Source organism: Ursus maritimus, unplaced genomic scaffold, assembly GCF_017311325.1.
Source record: "Ursus maritimus isolate PB19 unplaced genomic scaffold, ASM1731132v1 scaffold_31, whole genome shotgun sequence".
Lineage (NCBI taxonomy): Eukaryota > Metazoa > Chordata > Mammalia > Carnivora > Ursidae > Ursus > Ursus maritimus.
In genome coordinates, this window is record NW_024425675.1 from 15,352,147 (window position 1) to 15,370,877 (window position 18,731).

The window sequence follows — 18,731 nt, forward strand, 5'->3', positions numbered from 1 at the left end:
TGTCTCTGTTCTCTGTGCTTCCTCAAGTGGACTGAAGAAGGAAGCTCTAGGTTCTCTTCCATTCCTTTGGAGGATCATGCATAACTGGGATGCAGCTAAATCCCTACTGCCCTGTCCTGTCCTCTTACTGTTCCCCGGTATATTATACCACAGATCTTTTAAGGCCAGTGAATGCAGAATACTCCCATGGCTATCTATTTTTAGAACACTAAACCAAAAATTATCTTAATGTCTGTCTGAAAGGGTACATATGTAAAATACTCTTAATTAGAACTTTTCTTTTTCTACAACTTTGCTCTAATGAGGCCCAGGAAGCAGATTTTGCAGATTTTTCACCTTTTTTCTGGACGTCACCAATCTGAACTGTTGACTGTCTTGGGCGCCTCCCATCATTTGCTGTTTGGTAGTGCTGGTGATGGTATAGCTTTCCCCTTCTTTGTTGGAATGAGGTAAAACTTCTTACCATAAATATTGAACTACCTCAAAGACAATGACTCCAAGAATGCCTTTTCCTCTTTTCTTTCCAGTCCTTTCCTTAGGGTAGACCAGAGAGATGAAAGATTGGGTGATGGCAAATAAGTGGTTCTGCTTCCATTAGCAAGCCTCAGTGAGCAGTGTCTGATGACCCCAATTATTGGTAGTCTTCGACAGCTCTTCAAAATGTGTGGTGCTCGGAGCCTCTTATTTGAGGAATGTAGCCAGTTTCCCTCAGTTTCTTGTGAATCTTCTGCAAGAGGAGTTATTGTCACCTAATAGTCCTGGTGTGTTCAGATAGGTGATATAAGTAGTTATGTCTAAGCTTTTCATCTTAAATAATGAAGTTACCCTTTATTTCTGAGACTCAAAGGTAGGTTCTGGAATATGCAAATAACAGATATTAATATTTTGTATGTTAAAGTCAACGTATCTAGAAACAAATTCTATGTAGAAGTCTAGGAAATGGTTGAAAGCATAGTACAGATCTGGATCTTGGAACAGAATTTCAGTAATACTGAGAAAGATATTTTGAAGCCATTAACGTATAGACAGCATGAAACCTTGGAGATGAATGACATCTCCCGTGGCGAATGTGTAGATGGGAAGGGAAGCAGATATAGAAGGAAAGTATAAAATTGGAGGACAGAAATGAGAGAGAGAAAGAAGGGGCAGTCAGGCTGTGGTGTAGTGCAACAGCATTTGTCTGAGAGATCTTTCCATAGCCCCCGTGGTACAGACTGTCCAACACATATCTGCAGAAGTGAAATTTAGGGTTCTTTTTGAATATTCTCACTGGTTGTGTTAATATGACAACTTGTTCACATACTGTGATGATTAATTTTATGTGTCAACTTGGCTAGGCTATAGTGCCCAGCTGTTTACCCAACACTAGCCTAGATGTTGCCGTGAAGGTATTTTTAGGTATGATTAACATTTACAATCAGCCAAGTTTCAGTAAAGCAGATTCCTTCCATAATGTGGGTGGGCCTTTCAATCATTTAAAGGCTTTCACAGCAAAGATTGAGGTTTCTAGAGGAAGAAGGAGCTCTGCCTCAGGGCTACAATGTAGAAATCCTACCTTTGTTTCTAGCCTGATATATTTGATTGGTGGATTTTGGACTCAACCCAGCACATCAACTCTTGTTTCAGTTTCCAACTTAGCATCCTGCCCTACAGGTTTCATGCTTGCCAGCCCCCATGATTATATGAGCCAATTCTTTAAAATAAATCTCTATTTCAATATTATTAATATTTAAATTATAATTAAAATTATTTCATTAGTATTATGTATAATTATTATATAAGTATGATATAATCTTATTTATAGAAATGTTTATCTTAAGATATCTATCAAAATGTATTAATATACTTAATTTGTCAATATTCTATATATTTTAATATATTAAGATATTTAAAGATATACACACACAGAAACTACAGAGTAATCATTTCTGTTTCTCTAGAGAATCCTAATACATCTGTGCATTCTAGCACAAAATTATATTTCACTTAGAAGCTTTGTATCTTTCTCACTAGATTACAAACTGCTTTAAGTCCAGACTGCTTCTCATTCATGTTTGTATCCACATTGTCTGATCTATTTTAGGCACATAAGAAATAATTACAGAATTAATAGATGAGTAAGATCTTCTTGATAGTAATAGATTGAAGATGCCATTTTTCTTTCCTGATGAACACCATAGATCTATAATAACTGCCTTAACTGATGATATCAAAATTGGTGTCTGCTAATTACCATGATTGCAGGCTGGAGATTTGAGAAGAATTCATCAAGTATACAAAAAATTGGCACCAAGGAAAATGCAGTTGTGCAGTATTCTGTGACACTTTGGTATTGCTGCAGATCTAAATCTTTGACCACAAATTCTGGCATGCAAGAGATGATGCATTTCTTTTAATTTCTTAAAATGTCATTAAATCTTATTCTGAGACGTTCTCTTGCTCGGTTCATGGAAAAGTCAATCATTTTCATTATCAGGGTAACCTGTATCCCATATGGGTTATAGGAAGACGGATATTGGGCAGGAAGCTCCCAGGATCCTGAATGGCAATGTAGATTGTAAGCTCTTCTTTCTTTTTGTTACGTTTGGGTTTGGTTTTTAATTCAAATATGAAGAACATAATACAGTATTAAGTTTCAGGTATACAATATAATGATTCAAAAAATTCTACACATTTCTCAGTGCTCATCAAGATAAGTGTACTCTTAATTCCCTTTATCTATTTCACCCATTCCCCACCCACCTCCCCCTGACAAACATTAGTTTGCTGTATATGAGTCTTATTTTTTTGGTCTTTTTTTGTTTTGTTTATAAAATTCCACCTATGAGTGAAATCATATGGTAATTGTCTTTCCCTGACAGATTTACATCACTTAGCATTATATCCTCTAGATCCATCCATGTTGTTGCAAATGGGAAGATTTAATTCTTATGGCTGAGAAATATTACATTGTGTGTGTGTGTGTGTGCGTGTATACACACACACACACACCCCACATCTTTTTTTTTTTTTTTTTTAGATTTTATTTAGAGAAAGAGAGTGACAGAGGTGGGGCGGGGGGGAGAGAAAGAGACAGCATCCCAAGCAGACTCTGCACCGAGTGCAAACCCTGATGTGGGACTTGATCTCAGAATCCTGAGATCATGACCTGAGCTGAATCAAGAGTCAGACACTTAACTGATGGAACCATGGAACCACCCAGGTGCCCAAATACCACACATTCTTTATTCATTGATCTGTGATGGACACTTGAATTGCTTCCATAATTTGGCTATTGTACATAATGCATAGAGGTATGTATATTTTTTTCAAATTATTGTTTTTGTTTTCTTTGGGCAAATGCTCACTAGTGGAATTACTGGATCATATGGTAATGCTATTTTTAATTCTTTGAGGAATCCCCATACTGTTTTCTACAGTGGCTCTACCAATTTGCATTACCATCTACAGTGTATGAGGGCTCCTCATTCTCCACATCCTTGTCAACACTTGTTATTTTTTCTCTTTTTTTATTTTAGCTATTCTGATAGTTGTGAGGTGATATTTCATTGTGGTTTTGATATGCATTTCCCTGATGATTAGTTGGTGTTTACCATCTTTTCATGTGTCTTTTGGCCACCTGGATATCTCCTTTGGGAAAAATATTATGACCTGACACTGAGGTCAGATCCTTTGCCCATTTTTAACCAGATTGTTTTTTAGATGTTGAGTTATATAAGCTCTTTATATATTTTGGATGTTAACTCCTTATCAGATGTATCATTTGCAAATATCTTCTCCCATTCAGTAGGTTACCTTATTGTTTTGTCAGCTGTTTCCTTTGTAGTGCAAAAGCCTTTTTTATGATACAGTCCTAATAGTTTAATTTTGCTTTTGTTTCCCTTGCCTGAGAAGACATATCTAGAAAAATGTGTCAAAGAAAGTACTGCCTATGTTTTCCTGTACAAATTTGTTGGTTTCAGGTCTGACACTTATCTCTTCAATCCATTTTGAGTTTAATTTTGTGTATGGTGTAAGAAAGTGGTCCAGGTTCATTCTTTTGCATGTAACTGTCCAGTTTTCCCAGCACCATTTATTGAAGAGACTGTATTTTTCCAATTGCATATTCTTATCTCCTTTATTATAGATCAATCGACCATATAAACATGGTTTATTTTGGGGTTCTCTATTCTGTTTTATTGATCTCTGTGTCTGTCTTTGTGTCAGTAGCATACTGTCATGGTTACTACAGCTTTGTAGTGTATATTGAAATCTGAGGTTGTGATATCTCCCATTTTCTTCTTTTTCAAGATGACTGTGGCTCTTTGGGGTCTTTTGTGGTGTCATATAAATTTTAGGATGATTCTAGTTCCATTAAAAATGATATTGGTATTTTGAAAGTGATTGCTTTAAATCTGTAAATTACTTTGGGTAGTATGGACGTTTTAACAATGTTAGTTCTTTCAATTCATGAGCATGGAATATCATTCCTTTTGTTTCTGTCATCTTTAATTTCATTCATGAATTTGTTAAGAGTTTTCAGAGTAAAGTTCTTTCACCTTGGTTATATTTTATTATTTTTCGTGCAATTGTAAATGGGATTATTTTCTTAATTTCTCTTTCTGCTACTTTATTATTAGTGTATAGAAATGCCAGTTTCTGTATGTTAATTTTGTATCCTGTGACTTTACTGAATTCATTTGTCAGTTTTAGTAGTTTTTTGGTGGAGTATTTATGGTTTTCTATAGCTAGTATAGTGTCATCTGCAAATAGTGAAAGTTTTACTTCTTTGTTATGCATTTGGATGCCTTTTATTTCTTTTCTTGTCTGATTGCTGTGGCTAAGATTTCCAGTACTTTGTTGAATAAAATTGGTGAGAGTGGACATCCTGTTTTATTCCTGGTCTTAGAGGACAGGCTCTCAGGTTTTCACCACAGGGTATGACGTTAGCTGGGTTTTGTTTTGTTTTGTTTCATATATGTCCTGTATCATATTGAGGTATGTACCCTCTAAACCCATTTTATTGAGAGTTTTTATCATGAATGGTTGTCATACTTTCTCAGATGCTTTTTCTGCATTTATGGAGATGATCATATGGTGTTTACCCTTCCTCTTGTTAATGGGATAGATCACGTTGATTGATATGTAAATTCTGAACCACTGTTATCTCTGAGATAAATCTCATTGGATCATGGTGAATGATTTTTTTAATGTATCATTGGATTTGATTTGCTATTTGTTGAGGAGTTTTACAACTATGTTCATTAGAGAGATTGGCCTGTAGTTTGTTTGTTTGTTTTGGTAGTGTCTTTATCTAGTCTTGGTATCAGGGTAATGCTGGCCTTGTCCAATGAATTTGGAATCTTTCCTTCATCATATGTTTTTTGGAATAGTTTGAGAAGAATAGGTATTAACTCTTCTTTAAATATTTGATAGATTTCGCCTTTCAAGCCATCTGCTCCTGGACTTGTGTTTGTTGGGAGTTTTTTGATTACTTATTCAATTTCATTGGTAGTATTCAGTCTGTTCAAATTTTGTATTTCTTCCTGATTCAGATTTGAAGGTTATGTGTTCCTAGGAATTTATCCATTTCTTCTAGGTTGTCCAATTTGTTAGCATGTAATTTTTCAAAATCTCTATTATTGTATTTATGCAGTTTCAGTGGGTATTTCTTCTCTTCATTTCTGATTTTATGTACTGAGTCCTCTCTCTTATTGGATGAGTCTGGCTAAAGGTATATTGGTTTAGTTGATATTTTCAAAATATGGTACCTGGTTTCATTGATCTCTTGTGTTTTTTCAGTTTCTATTTCATTTATTTCTGCTCTAATATGTATTATTTTGTTCCTTCTACTGGCTTTGGGCTTTTTCTTGCTCCTTTAGGTGTAAAGTTAGGTTGCTTATTTGAGAATTTTCTTTTTGAGGTGGACCTGTATTGCTATAAACTTCCCTTTTAGAACAGCTTTTGCTGCATCACAAAGATTTTTGGGCCCATTTGCTGTTTAGTAGCATGTCATTCAGCCTCCATGTATTTGTGTTCTTTCCAGATTTTTTTCTTGTGATTGATTTATACATTCATATTGTTGTGGTTAGAGAAGATGAATGATATGATTTCAGTCCTTTTGAACTTGCTGAGACTGGATTTGTGGATAACAAGTAATCTGTTCTGGAGAATGTCCCATGTGCCCTTGAAAACAATGTGCATTCTGTTGTTTTTTGGATGGGGTTCTCTGAATATATCTGTTAGGATCCATCTAGTCCAATGTGTCATTGAAGGCCACTGTTTTCTTGTGATTTTCTGTCTGGATGATTTATCCATTGATGTAAGTGAGGTGTTAAAGGTCCCCTGCTATTATATTAATGTCAGTTTAATCCTTAATGTCTCTTAATAGCTTTTTTATGTATTAGGTGCTTCCACGTTGGGTGCATAAATATTTACAATTGTTATATTCTCTTGTTAGATTGTTCCCTTTATCATTGGGTAGTATCCTTGTCTCTTGTTACAGTCTTTGCTTAAGGTTTATTTTATCTGCTATTAAGTACTGTTACCCAGCTTTCTTTTTGCTTCATTTGCATTGTAAATTTTCCATTCTTTGCTTTCAATTTGCATGTGTCTTTAGGTGTGAAGTGAGTCTCTTATAGGCAGCATATACATAGGTCTTGCTCTTTTATCTCAATCACCCTGTGTCTTTTAATTGGAGTTTTTAGTTCATTTACATTCAGAGTAATTAGCAATAGGTATGTACTTATTGACATTTTGTTACCTGTTTTATGGTTGTTTGGGTAGTTCTTCCTTGTTTCTTGCTCTCTTGTTGTTTGCTGGCTTTCTTTAGTGATATACTTGGATTCCTTTGTCTTTATTTTTTTGCATATCTGTTACACGTTTCTGATTTGTGGTTACCATTGGGTTGATGTATAATAGTCTATGCAGATAGAAATCTACATTAGTTGATGGTTTTTTTAAGTTGGAACCCATTCTAAAAGCACAAAATCTCCCCCCCGCCATGTTTTATGTATATGATATACTTCTTATCCTTTTATTTTTTAATTCCTCGACTAATGTTTATTGATATAATTGATTTTACTGCTTTTGTGTTTTAACCTCTGTATTCATGTTATATGTGATTAATCTAGGATGTACGTTTGTTTATTTATTCTCTATACCCATCTTGGAGCTTGAGCTCACAACTCGGAGATCAAAAGTTGCATGCTCTTCTGACTGACCCAGCCAGCTGCTCCAAATCTGGTACTTTTTATTCCATTTATATTTGCTTATGAAAATTTTCTCTTTTCAGATTCATCTTCTGTTTATGACATTTTCTTTCCAGTCAGACTCTATTTTAACATTTCTTGTGTGACTGGTTTAGTGCTGATAAACATTTTTAACATGTGTTTGGGAATTCTGTATCGGTCTTTGTATTGTGAGTGATAACCGTGTTGGATAGAGTATTCTTGGTTGTACGTTTTTTCCTTTCTGCATTTTGAATAGATCATGCCCTTCTCTTCTGGCCTGCAAAGTTTCTGCTAAAAAAGTAGCTAAGAGGCTTATATCTGCCTTCTGTTCTCTTGTTTCTTTTAAAATTTTCTTTTTATCACTACTATTTCTTTCTCTTCTTCTGGGATCCCTGTAATGTGAATGTTATTATACTTGATGATGTTGTTGAGTTCCTTTAACCTATTCTCAGTTTTTATTATTCTTTTTCTTTCTGCTGTTCAGCTGGTTGTTTTCCATTATTCTGTCCTCCAGGTCATTGATCTGTTTTGGTTTCTCTAATCTATTCATTTTATCTAATGTATTTTTAATTTCAGTTATTGAGTTCTTCATCTCTAGGTCTTTTTTTATGTTTTCTATCTCTTTGTTAAAAGTCCCACTGAAATCCTCCACTCTTTTCTCTAGTCCAGTAAGTTCTTTATGATCATTACGTTGAGTTCTCTATCAGGCATATTGCTTATCTCATTTTCCTTTAGCTTTTTTTGCTGTGCTTTTGTCCTGTTCTCTCATTTGTGACCTATTTTTCTGTCTCATTTTGTTTAAGTCTCTGTGTTTATTACTCTGTAGTAGGAAAGTCAGTTATGTCTTCTGATTTAAAATTAGTGGCCTTACAAAGAAGAGGTCCTGTGGTGCCTTTTAGAGCACTTCTCCCTGTTCACCAGAGCCAGTAGCTGCAGAGGTGTTTCCTTTATGTATTGCATGCACCTTGCTGTTGTGGCTGAGCCTTGTTTGTCTTCTGTCCAGTTGGCTGAAATGCCCTCCATTCTCTTTTCTGGGTAGGGTATGGTCCTTGTGCTGTTAAGGGGCCAATCCATGGGCTTTAAGTTGGTTCAGACCAAATGCCTGCCACCAGCCTGTTTGCTGGGGCTGTGGTAGCACCAAATTGTAGGATGCTCTTCCTGCATTGTTCCCTGAGGGGTTTTCATTGGTGAGTAGGGTCTTCAGTGAGATCAAATATCTGCCCCCAGTCTGTTGGGGTTGCAGTGACCCTGAACTACAGGGCTTTTCCTGTTGTGCTGCTCCCTGTGAGGTTTTTGTTGGTGGGTGGTGGTGGCAGTTTGATCAGATGTCTGTCCCTAGTCCCCTGCTGGGGCTGCAAAGTGGTGTGTATAGTTATTTTCCCCTCTCCCCAGGGCAGGAGTCACTTTGGAGTGGTGCTTTTCACTGTTGTAGTTGATTGCAGGATGATACTTGTCAGAAGCTGCTGGGGGGGGGGGGCTCCTCCCCAGTGGAGCATGTTGGATGGGATGGGTCTGCAGTATAATGCAGGGCATGTGGTGTTAGCAGGGTAGGTGGAGAATGTTACTGGTTCCTAGCCGGGCTACCTGTAGAATGAGTTTTGATAGTCACTGCTTTGGAGTGACTCCTGCCCAACTGGAAGGCTATGATGAGGGTGCATCTGTGGGGGATGGTAGATTGTGGGGTAGGGTATACAGTGTTAGCAAGCTAGGTAATGAGTGTTCATGCTCATTCTTGAAGGTGTCTGGTGGTCTAAACTGGCAGGGAGGAGAAATGTTACCTGCCAGCTCTTACGTTCTTGGATAAGTCTCCTAAAAATCCTTGCCCTTGTAGCATGCATTCTGAGATTAGTAAAGAAATCTACTTCATGCATATCCCAAGTAATTTTCAGATTGCTGCTGCTTTGCTATATTTTGGCAGGGTTGTTTGTTATGTTCTATTTTTAAGGCTGGGGGCTCAGTTTCCTATTGCCCTCTAGCTCTTCCAGAGTAAAATCTATTGATTTTTTAGGGTACCCGGTTTTAAGCTCTGCTGGTTATAAAAACTCCAAAAGTTAAGCCCCACTGGTTTTCAGAGCCAAATGTTATGGGAACTTGTCTTTCCAGTGCAAGTTCGCCCATGTCTGGGGTGCCTGGTGTGGGGTCTGTTCCTTGCCCGGCTTCAGAATTGTGGTGTCCCTCCTGTTTGTGGTTAATCTTGTGGGAGTTTGGTTCTTGACTGTTTCTGTGCCCATCCTACCATTTTTGGTGTGGCTGCTGCTCTGGAATTAACTGTACGGGGTCTGCTCTGCTAGTCTTTGGGTCATTTTCTGGGTTAGCTGCACTGATGTGGCTGTTACCTAGGTGTATCCATGGGAGGAGGGGAGCTTGGGATCCTCCTACTCCACTATCCTTCCAGGCTGTCTCCCTCCAGTAACTGGGGTCTTCTTAGTTCTGCATGAGTTCCTTTGGGTACAGCAGCTCCTGGTCTCTGTTCTGTATATTACCTAGAACCTAGGAGCCTTGACCTGAAACACTGATGTTTAGAGTTCACTGGGAGGGCCAAGAAAGCATCTCTTTTGCAGTTCTGCCGCCTTCCCTAGGCACCACCATCAAGTGGGACACTCATCCCCTCATGTCTTTTAATCTGTGGAGAATGCCACATTCCTTTCTTGTTGTCATCAAAACTGTTCTTAACATATGTGAAAAGTAAGCTTAAGGCTTTTTGCTGAAGATAGAAGAATGATTATTGTTAAGTAGCTCCTACATTCTGCCCAGAAAGAAATAAATCCACAAAGCATAGAAACACTAAAGTTACCTCCATGTAAATGGAGTGAAAGAAAAATAGAGCAAATGAAATGTTTTAGAAAATTGTTCTGCCACAGTATATTTTATTCAGCAAAGACATCACTTACCTGACTGGTACTTTTCTGTTTGCAAGAAAACACACAACGGTGACTGTAATATGAATCATCAGGAAAGCTAATCCAATGCCCAGGAGAGTCCATATATCTGGAATTTCAAACCAGTTAAAAAGACAGATATGCAGTGAAAAACATTTAAACTCCAAATTCAAGCAATTATTTAGTCACAATGTCACCTACTATTCTGAGTGTATGTGAAATCTGCTGGGGAAGGGTTAACCTTGATGTGGCATCGATTTCCTTTCCATCCTTGTCCACATCTGAAAATGAGATAAAATGTGATATTTAAATTAAAAAAAAAAGTAGAAACCTATTTTAGCAGCATTATAATGGAATAAAATGATGAATGTCAATAAATAATGGTACAAGGAATGTGGGTATCTTTGATAAGAAACTGAAAATATTAAATGAGAGCAAAAACAAAATTAAATTTTATTATTTTCATAATTGTGTAAGATTTTTAAAAATATCACCTTCTTGATTTTTATCTATAAGGTGGGAACTTGGCTTTCACATGCTCTTTTCTTATTTTCAGTATTGATTTGATTTTTTCCAGTATCCAATCCAATATTACTTTCTTGATCCTTTGTCTCAAAGCTAAAACCTAGTACTTTTGTCACTAGTGAACAGATTTTTTCAATATTGATGGAAATATTAAAATTACAGATTTACATAAATCAGACAGTATATTTTTCACAATATCGGGATGATCCTTCAGGTACATAGATTTGAAACCAGGTTAATAACCTCATTGGATATACCTGCAATACTACTATGACTTAATTAACTGCTTTATTTAGGGATATCATAATGAAACCTAGAACACTGGGAGTATTTCCTTTATGGTTGGCTTTCAGAACGTTACAGAAATGGGGTTAGCTTCTACCTCAAAGGGAAATCAGGTTTATTTTTAAGCAGTAAATATGTCAGATTTTTCTATTATAGTATGTGTTTGGATGTGAGTGTGAAAGCTTATGTATTCATAGTTTTTTATCAACAATAACAGGATACAAATTATTTGTATTTATGTTTTGTTGAATTTTCTGCCAAGTTCATAGTACATGCCACAAAATAAGATTAAAAAGTAGCTTCTGAATGCATGTGCATTGAAGCTGTGTGTTACAAGTAGTTCTTCAGCACACAGTTGTATTTTCCTCAGTCTTTTTGAATTTGAAAATTTGAATGCTTTTAAATAAATAGCTATTTCTGCACAAGAGCAATAGCTTCTTTAAATATAAAAAGCTTGGAGTTTCAAGAAGGTCCATAAGAATGCCTTCTTTCTGGGACACCTGGGTGGCTCTGTAGATTGGGGTGTCTGACTCGGTTTCGACTCAGGTCATGATCTTAGGGTTATGGGACTGAACCCTACATTGGGCTCTGTGCTCAGCAGAGTCTGCTTGTCCCTCTCCCTCTGCTGTTACCCCTGCTTATACTCCCTCCCTCTCTCTCTCAAGTAAATAAATAAAATCTAAAAAAGTAAAATAGGGGCACCTAGGTGGCTCAGTCGGTTAAGCGTCTGCCTTCAGCTCAGGTTGTGAGCCCTCCATCAGGCTCCGTGCTCAGCAGGGAGTCTGCTTCTCCCTCTGCAACTCCCCCTGCTTGTGTTCTTTCTCGCTTGCTCAAATAAATAAATAATTAAAAAAATAAAAAAGAATGCCTTCTTTCCTTCACAGAACTAGAACAAATAATACCAAAATTTATATAGAACCACAAGAGACCTTTGAATTGCCAAAGCAGTCTTAAAAAAGAAGAACAGTGCTGAAAGGTATCAAAATCCTGGATTTCAAGATATACTGCAAAGAAGTAGTGATCAACACAGTATGGTACTGCCACAAAAATACTAGGACAAATGGAACAAAACAGCTCAGAAATAAACCTATGCTTATATGGTCAACTAATCTATGAAAAAGGAGACAAGAATATACATTGGGGGAAAGACAGTCTCTTCAATAAATGGTTCTGGGGAAATTGGATGTGACACGCAAAAGAATGAACCTGGACCTTTTTCTTACACCATACACAAAAACTCAAAATGGATTGAAGATCTAAGTGTGAGACCTGAAACCATAAAACACTGAGGGAAACATAAGCAGTGATTTCTTTGCACTGGCCTTAGCAACATTCTTTTAGATAAATCTCAGACAAGGGAAATAAAAGCAAAATTAAACTATTGGGACTACACCAAAATAAAGCTTAAAAAAAAAAACAACAACTTTTGCACATCAACAAAAAGGCAACCTAATGAATGGGAGAAAATATTTGCAAATGATAACATCTGATAAAGAATTAATATCCAAAATATATAAAGAACTTCTATAACTCAACACCAAAAAAACAGTCTGGTTAAAAATGGGCAGAGGACCTGACCATTTAGGTCCTCACTATTTTCATGACATTTTTCTAAAGGAGATATCCAGATGGCCAACAGATAATGAAAAGATGGTCGAAATCAACTAATCATCAAGGAAATGCAGGTCAAAACCACAGTAGGATATTACATCACACCTGTCAAAAGGGCTAGAATCAAAAAGACGAAAAATAACAAGTATTGGCCAGGATGTGGAGAAGAAGGAACCTTGTGCACTGTTGGTGGGAAGGCAAATTGGTACACCTACTATAGAAAACAGTATGGATTTTCCTCAAAAAAGTAAAAATAGAAATATCTTATGATTCAGTAATGCCACTACTGGGAATTAACCCAAAGAATACAAAAACACTATTTTAAAAGATAAATGAACCATTAAGTTTATTGCATCATTTAAAATATCCAAGACATGGAGGAAACCTGTGTCCATCATAGATGAATACATAAAGAAGACATTGTGTGTGTGTGGGCACGCGCGCGTGTATAATGGAACGCGAGCCATAATAAGAGTTGCCATTTGCAACAATATGGGTATACTTAGAGGGTATAATGCTAAGTGAAATAAGTCAGAGAAAGACAAATACCAAACTATTTCACTCATACGGAGTATAAAAAATAAATGAATAAGCAAATGTCAGACTCAGACCTGTAAGTAAAGAGAACAAACAATATTTGCTAGAGGGGTGGGCCATAGGGAATGGGCAAAATGTGTTAAGGGGAGAGGGTGAAACGTGGGGAAAATTTTCCTCATTTTTTAAAAGTAAAAATGTAGGACAATTTGTTTTGATATCTCTGAAACTTTTTTTTCTTTCCACCCATAAGATGTTTTCTTTGTGATTCCTCAGTTAACATTGAATCTACATGCCAGTTTTTACATGTACAGACACTGTGTGCCTAGAGACGGGGGACACTTTTTCCTCCTGGGTTATTTTGGCTCCTTTAGATTTTGAAGTTCCACTCCACTGGCATCAGATTAGAACTGCAGCAATATTTAGGCAACTTATAATTTTAGACAAATTGTAGGTGCTTGAATGTGCCTATTAAGATAAATTCCAGGGGCGCCTGGGTGGCACAGCGGTTAAGCGTCTGCCTTCGGCTCAGGGCGTGATCCCGGCGTTATGGGATCGAGCCCCACATCAGGCTCCTCTGCTATGAGCCTGCTTCTTCCTCTCCCACTCCCCCTGCTTGTGTTCCCTCTCTCGCTGGCTGTCTCTGTCAACTAAACAAATAAAATCTTAAAAAAAAAAAGTTTTAAGATAAATTCCAGTGGAAAATATCTTGGAATACCAGTGAAAAAAACAATGGGAGAAATTTCCAGGTAAGTTGGCAGAGTAGGAGGATCCTAAGCTCACCTCATCCTATAGATGCTAGTAGATAACACCCATAAAAGTATAAATGACCCAGAAAATGACCCAATGACTGACAGAACAGACTCCATAGCTAAATGTAGAAAAGAGACCATTTTAAGGAGGACAGGAAGGGCTGAGCTCGGGTTGGGAGCCAAACTGACCTGCAAGTGTGTGTTTTGAGGAGGGATGTCATATGCGTGGAAGGGAGAGGAGCACACCAGACACCGCAGACACAGGGGAACCTCACTGGGAAGACAAATCCCCTTAACATTTGGCTTTAAAAACCAGAGGGTCTTAATTTCATGAGTTTTCATAATCACTGGGGCTTAACACCTGACTTTAAAAATTAGCTGGTTTACCTGTGGGAGAGCCAGAGGGCTATAGGAAACTGAGTCCCCACCCTTAGAGCAACCAGCATAACAGCTCCTCTGAGATGCAGTATAGAAACAGCAGTTTGAAAAACACCTAGGGTATATGGGAAGATTTATATACTAATCTCAGAACATATGCTAGACGGGCAGGGATCTTTGGGAGACTATTCCAAGAACCAAAGAGGAGGTGGCACTATTTCCTTGCACCCATCCCCCAGCCTAGATACAGGGTACCTGCAGCAACTGGTGCAACTTGATTACTCTCCACCTAGCTAGTGGCCTGACCCCACCCGCTCAAACCAGTCCTCAACAGTTTTCCAAAGCAGCCACAGGTCTCCTCCCACAGAAGACCAGTACAAATGTGCTAACACCTCCAACCCTGCCCCTCCATTTTCCTGCAGACCCGCCTCCTCTGACCTGGCCTTGGCAGGAGTTTTCTAAAGCAGCTACAGGACGACTCCTACAGTAAGCAGACTTGTGCAAACATTGCTAACACTGATATACAGCCATTGTGTTTTCTTGTGGAACTGCCCCATTCAATATGCCCTTGGCTGGAGTCCATCCAAAGCTGAACCAAAGCATAGCAGTGTGCAAGCGGCCCAGATAGGCACTAGCACCTGAAAATGCTGAAAGTGACTCCTGCACTATGGAGAGGGAAAAAACAGAAAACACACATGTACCAGCTTGATTATAGCCACAGCAGTGGGCTGGGGGTAGACATCTGCTCCGAATGCAGGCTGTGCCCACCAATGAAAGCTGCTCTCGGGACGGCGTTGGGGTGCTGCTATGGCTCTGGAAAATGCGTGGTCTGATCCAACTCAAGCTCAATGTGGCCCCAGCCTGGCCCTTTACTAGAAGGACCAATCGCTGCCCACAACAGGAAAAGAGAGCCATTGTAGCCAACTGGAATGAAGGCAAATGTGGCTCAGATATAGTGGTAGGGTGCAAGCAGTACTCATAGGATACACCCTGAAGTGTCGGGTTCTGGTGAATGGGGGGCGTTGCACTGCAAGGCACTACAGGACCTCTTCTTCATAAAGCCACTACTTTAAGAGAAGGAGATGTAGCTGAATTTCCTAACACACAGAAACACTAAGAGTGATTTACACAAAATAAGGAGACAGAAGAATATGTCCCAAATGAAAGAAAAGAAAATCTCAGCAAGAGAGCTAACTGAAATGGAGATAATATGCCTCATACGGAATTTAAAGTAATGGTCCTAGAGATACTCTATGAACTTGAGGAAAGAGTGGAGGATCCCAGTGACACCTTCAACAAAGAGTTGGAAAACATAAAAAAGAACCAATAAGAGATGAATAAATAAATGAAATTAAAAATACACTAGAGGGAATAAGTAGTAGACTAGGGGAAAGAAAATTATGGATTTTCTGGGAGAAAATCCTGGGAGACAGAATAATGGAAAGCACTCAAGCTGAACAGGAGAAAAAATAAAAAATGAGAAAAAATTAAGGGAAGTGAGCGACACCATCATATGTAATAACATTCACATTATAGAGATCCCAGAAGGAAGAGAGAGAGTAAAGGGGGTGGAAAATTTATTTAAATAATAGCTGAAAACTTTCTGAATCTGGGGAAGAAAACAGAAAACCAGATCCAGGAGGCACAGAGCCCCCAGGAAAACTAACCCAAGGAGTTCCACACCAAGAGACACAGAAATTAAAATGGCAAAAAGTAGTGACAGTATTTTAAAAGCAGCAAGAGAAAATAAAACAAAAACAAAAATCAGATACCTACAAGGGAAACCCCATAAGGATGTCAGCTGATTTTTTTTTTTAGCAGAAATTTCGCAGGCCAGAAGAAAGTGGCATGATGTATTCAAAGTGCTAAAGGAAAACAAAACAAAACCTAAAACCAAAAATACTTTATCCACCAAGGCTGTCATTCAGAATGGAAGAGATTGAAGAGTTTTTCAGAGAAACAAAAGTTAAAAAAAAAATTATCACCATTAAACTAGCCTTACAGGATATATTAAAATGGGACTTTTTGATTTGAAAGGAAAGACTGCAAACAGCAATGAGAAAAGTCGGAAGCACAAAAGCAGTAAAATTAAGTATATCAATAAAAATCAGTCAAAGGATTCACAAAATGAAAGAAGGTAAAATATGACACCATATACCTAAAATATGGGGAGGAGAAGAGTAAAATTTTAGTGCATTTACAATGGTTTCAAACTTAAGTGACCATTAACTTAATACAGACTACTATATGCATAAATGTTATATATACACTTAATGGTAGCCACAAATCAAAAGCAGGTAACAGATTAAAAAAAAAAAAAGTAAAAAGAATCCAAGCATATAACTTAAGAAAGCCAGCAAACAATGAGAGAAGGGAATAAGAAGAGAGAAAAACTACAAAACAACCATAAAACAAGTAAAAGGGCAATAAGTACATACCAGCAATAATTACTTAGGTTGTAAATGGACTAAATGCTCCAATCATAAAAAAGCAAGACTCATCTATATGGTGCCTACAAGATACTCATTTCATACCTAAACATGTGAACAGTGAAAGTAAAGGGATGGAAAAGCATTTATCATGCAAAGTGGGAGTGAAAAGAAAGCTGCGGTAACAAAACTTGTATCAGACAAAATAGACTTTTTTATTTTTTTATTTTAGAGAGAGTGCACAAGCAGTGAGGAGAGGGAGAGAATCCTCAAGCAGACTCCTGGATGAGCATGGAGCCAAATGCAGGGCTCGATCCCAGGACCCTGAGATCATGACCTGAGCCAAAATCAAGAACCAGACGTTTAACCAACTAAGCAACCTAGGCACCCTGAGAGAAAATAGACTTTATTATTTTTTAATTTAAGATTTATTTGTTAGAGAGCACACAAGCAGGAGGGACAGGGAGAGGGGTAGAGAATCTTAAGCAGACACTGTGCTGATCACACAGAGCCTGATATGGGGCTTGGTCTCAAGGTATTGAGATAGCAGAACCTGAGCCAAAACCAAGAGTTGGACGCTTAACCCACCATGCCACCCAGGTGCGCCTAAAATAGACTTTAAAATGAAGACTATAACAAAAGACAAAGAAGGATGGTATATAATCATAAAGGGGAAAATCCAACATGAAGATAGAATAATTATAAATATTTATCCACCCGACATGGAAGCACCTATATACTTAAAGCAGCTTTTAGCAAACACAAAGGAAGTACAGTAATAGTAGGGAATTTAACACCCCACTTATATCAGTGGATAGATCATCCAGCAAAAGCAACAAGGAAACAGTGGCTTTGAGTGACACATTGGACTAGATGGATCTAACAGATATATTCAGAACATCCCATCCTAAAAGAGTACACATTCTTTCAATGGCACATGGAACATTCTTCAGAACGGATCACATGTTAAGCTGTAAAACAAGTCTCAACAAATTCAAAAAATTGAAATCATGCCATGAATCTTTTGGACCGTAATGCTTATATTAAAGTAGAAATAAACACCAAGAGAAAACCTGGAAAGAAAACAAGTACATGGGGTTGAGTAAATGCTACTAAACAATGAATGAGTCAACCAACAATGCAAAGAGGAAATTTAAAAAATACATGGAGACAAATGAAAGTGAAACACAGTGGTCCATAATCTTTGGGATGCAGCAAAAGTTGTTTTCAGAGGGATCTTTATAGCTATATAGGCTTACCTGAAGAAGCAAGAAAAATCTCAAACAACCTAACCTTACACCTAATGGAACTAGAAAAAGAACAAACAAAACCCACAACCAGTAGAAGGAAGGAAATAATGAAGATTTTCTTTATTTAAGAGAAGAATTTCTTCTTTCTTTATTAAGAGAAGAATTTTAAAAAAATAAAAACTAAAAATCAAAAGTTACTAGAACAGATTGACGATTGGTTTAAAAGATCAACAAAATTGATAAACCATTATTACCCAACATAATAGAGTAAGAGAAAGACGACTCAAGTAAAATCAGAAATGAAAAGTAACAACGGATACCACAGAAGTACAAAGGATTATAAGAGAATATTATGAAAAATTATTGGCCAGCAAATTTGTCAACCTACAAGAAATGGATGAATTCCTAGAAACAAATAACCTCCCCAAAGTGAATCAGGATAGTCCAGGACCAGATGGCTTCAAAATTGATTTCTACCAGACATTTAAAGAAGCATTAATAACTATTCTTTTCAAACTATTCTAAAAATAGAAGAGGAAGAAAACATTACAACTTAATTCTGGGAGGCCAGCATTACCCTGCTCCCAAAACCAGATAAAGATACTACAAAGACAGAGAACTCGAGGCAAATATCCCTGATAAACATAGATACAAACATGCTCAACAAAATATTTCCAAACTGAATCCAACATTACATCAAAATCATTCATCACAACCAAGTGGGATTTCTCTTTGGGATTCAAGGGGGGTTCAGTATTCACCAATCAATATGATACATCACATCAAGAAAAGAAAAGATAAAAAGCAAATGAGCATCTCAAAAGAGGCAGAAAAAGCATTTGACCAAGCACAACATTCATGATTAAAGCACTCAACA

General features: G+C 37.4%; 1 protein-coding gene across 2 annotated transcripts in view; it reads right to left on the bottom strand.

The window, feature by feature from the left end:
* The window catches only part of MALRD1 (MAM and LDL receptor class A domain containing 1), a 747,156-nt gene that overhangs the window by 28,669 nt on the left and 699,756 nt on the right, over nucleotides 1–18,731 (bottom strand). For both annotated transcript variants that reach the window (XM_040645358.1, XM_040645357.1), the window contains exons 37-38: nucleotides 10,292–10,371; nucleotides 10,103–10,199 (exon numbers count right to left, since the gene is read on the bottom strand). In XM_040645358.1, coding sequence (XP_040501292.1) covers nucleotides 10,103–10,199; nucleotides 10,292–10,371 — 177 coding nt within the window. The remainder of the gene's footprint in view (nucleotides 1–10,102; nucleotides 10,200–10,291; nucleotides 10,372–18,731) is intronic.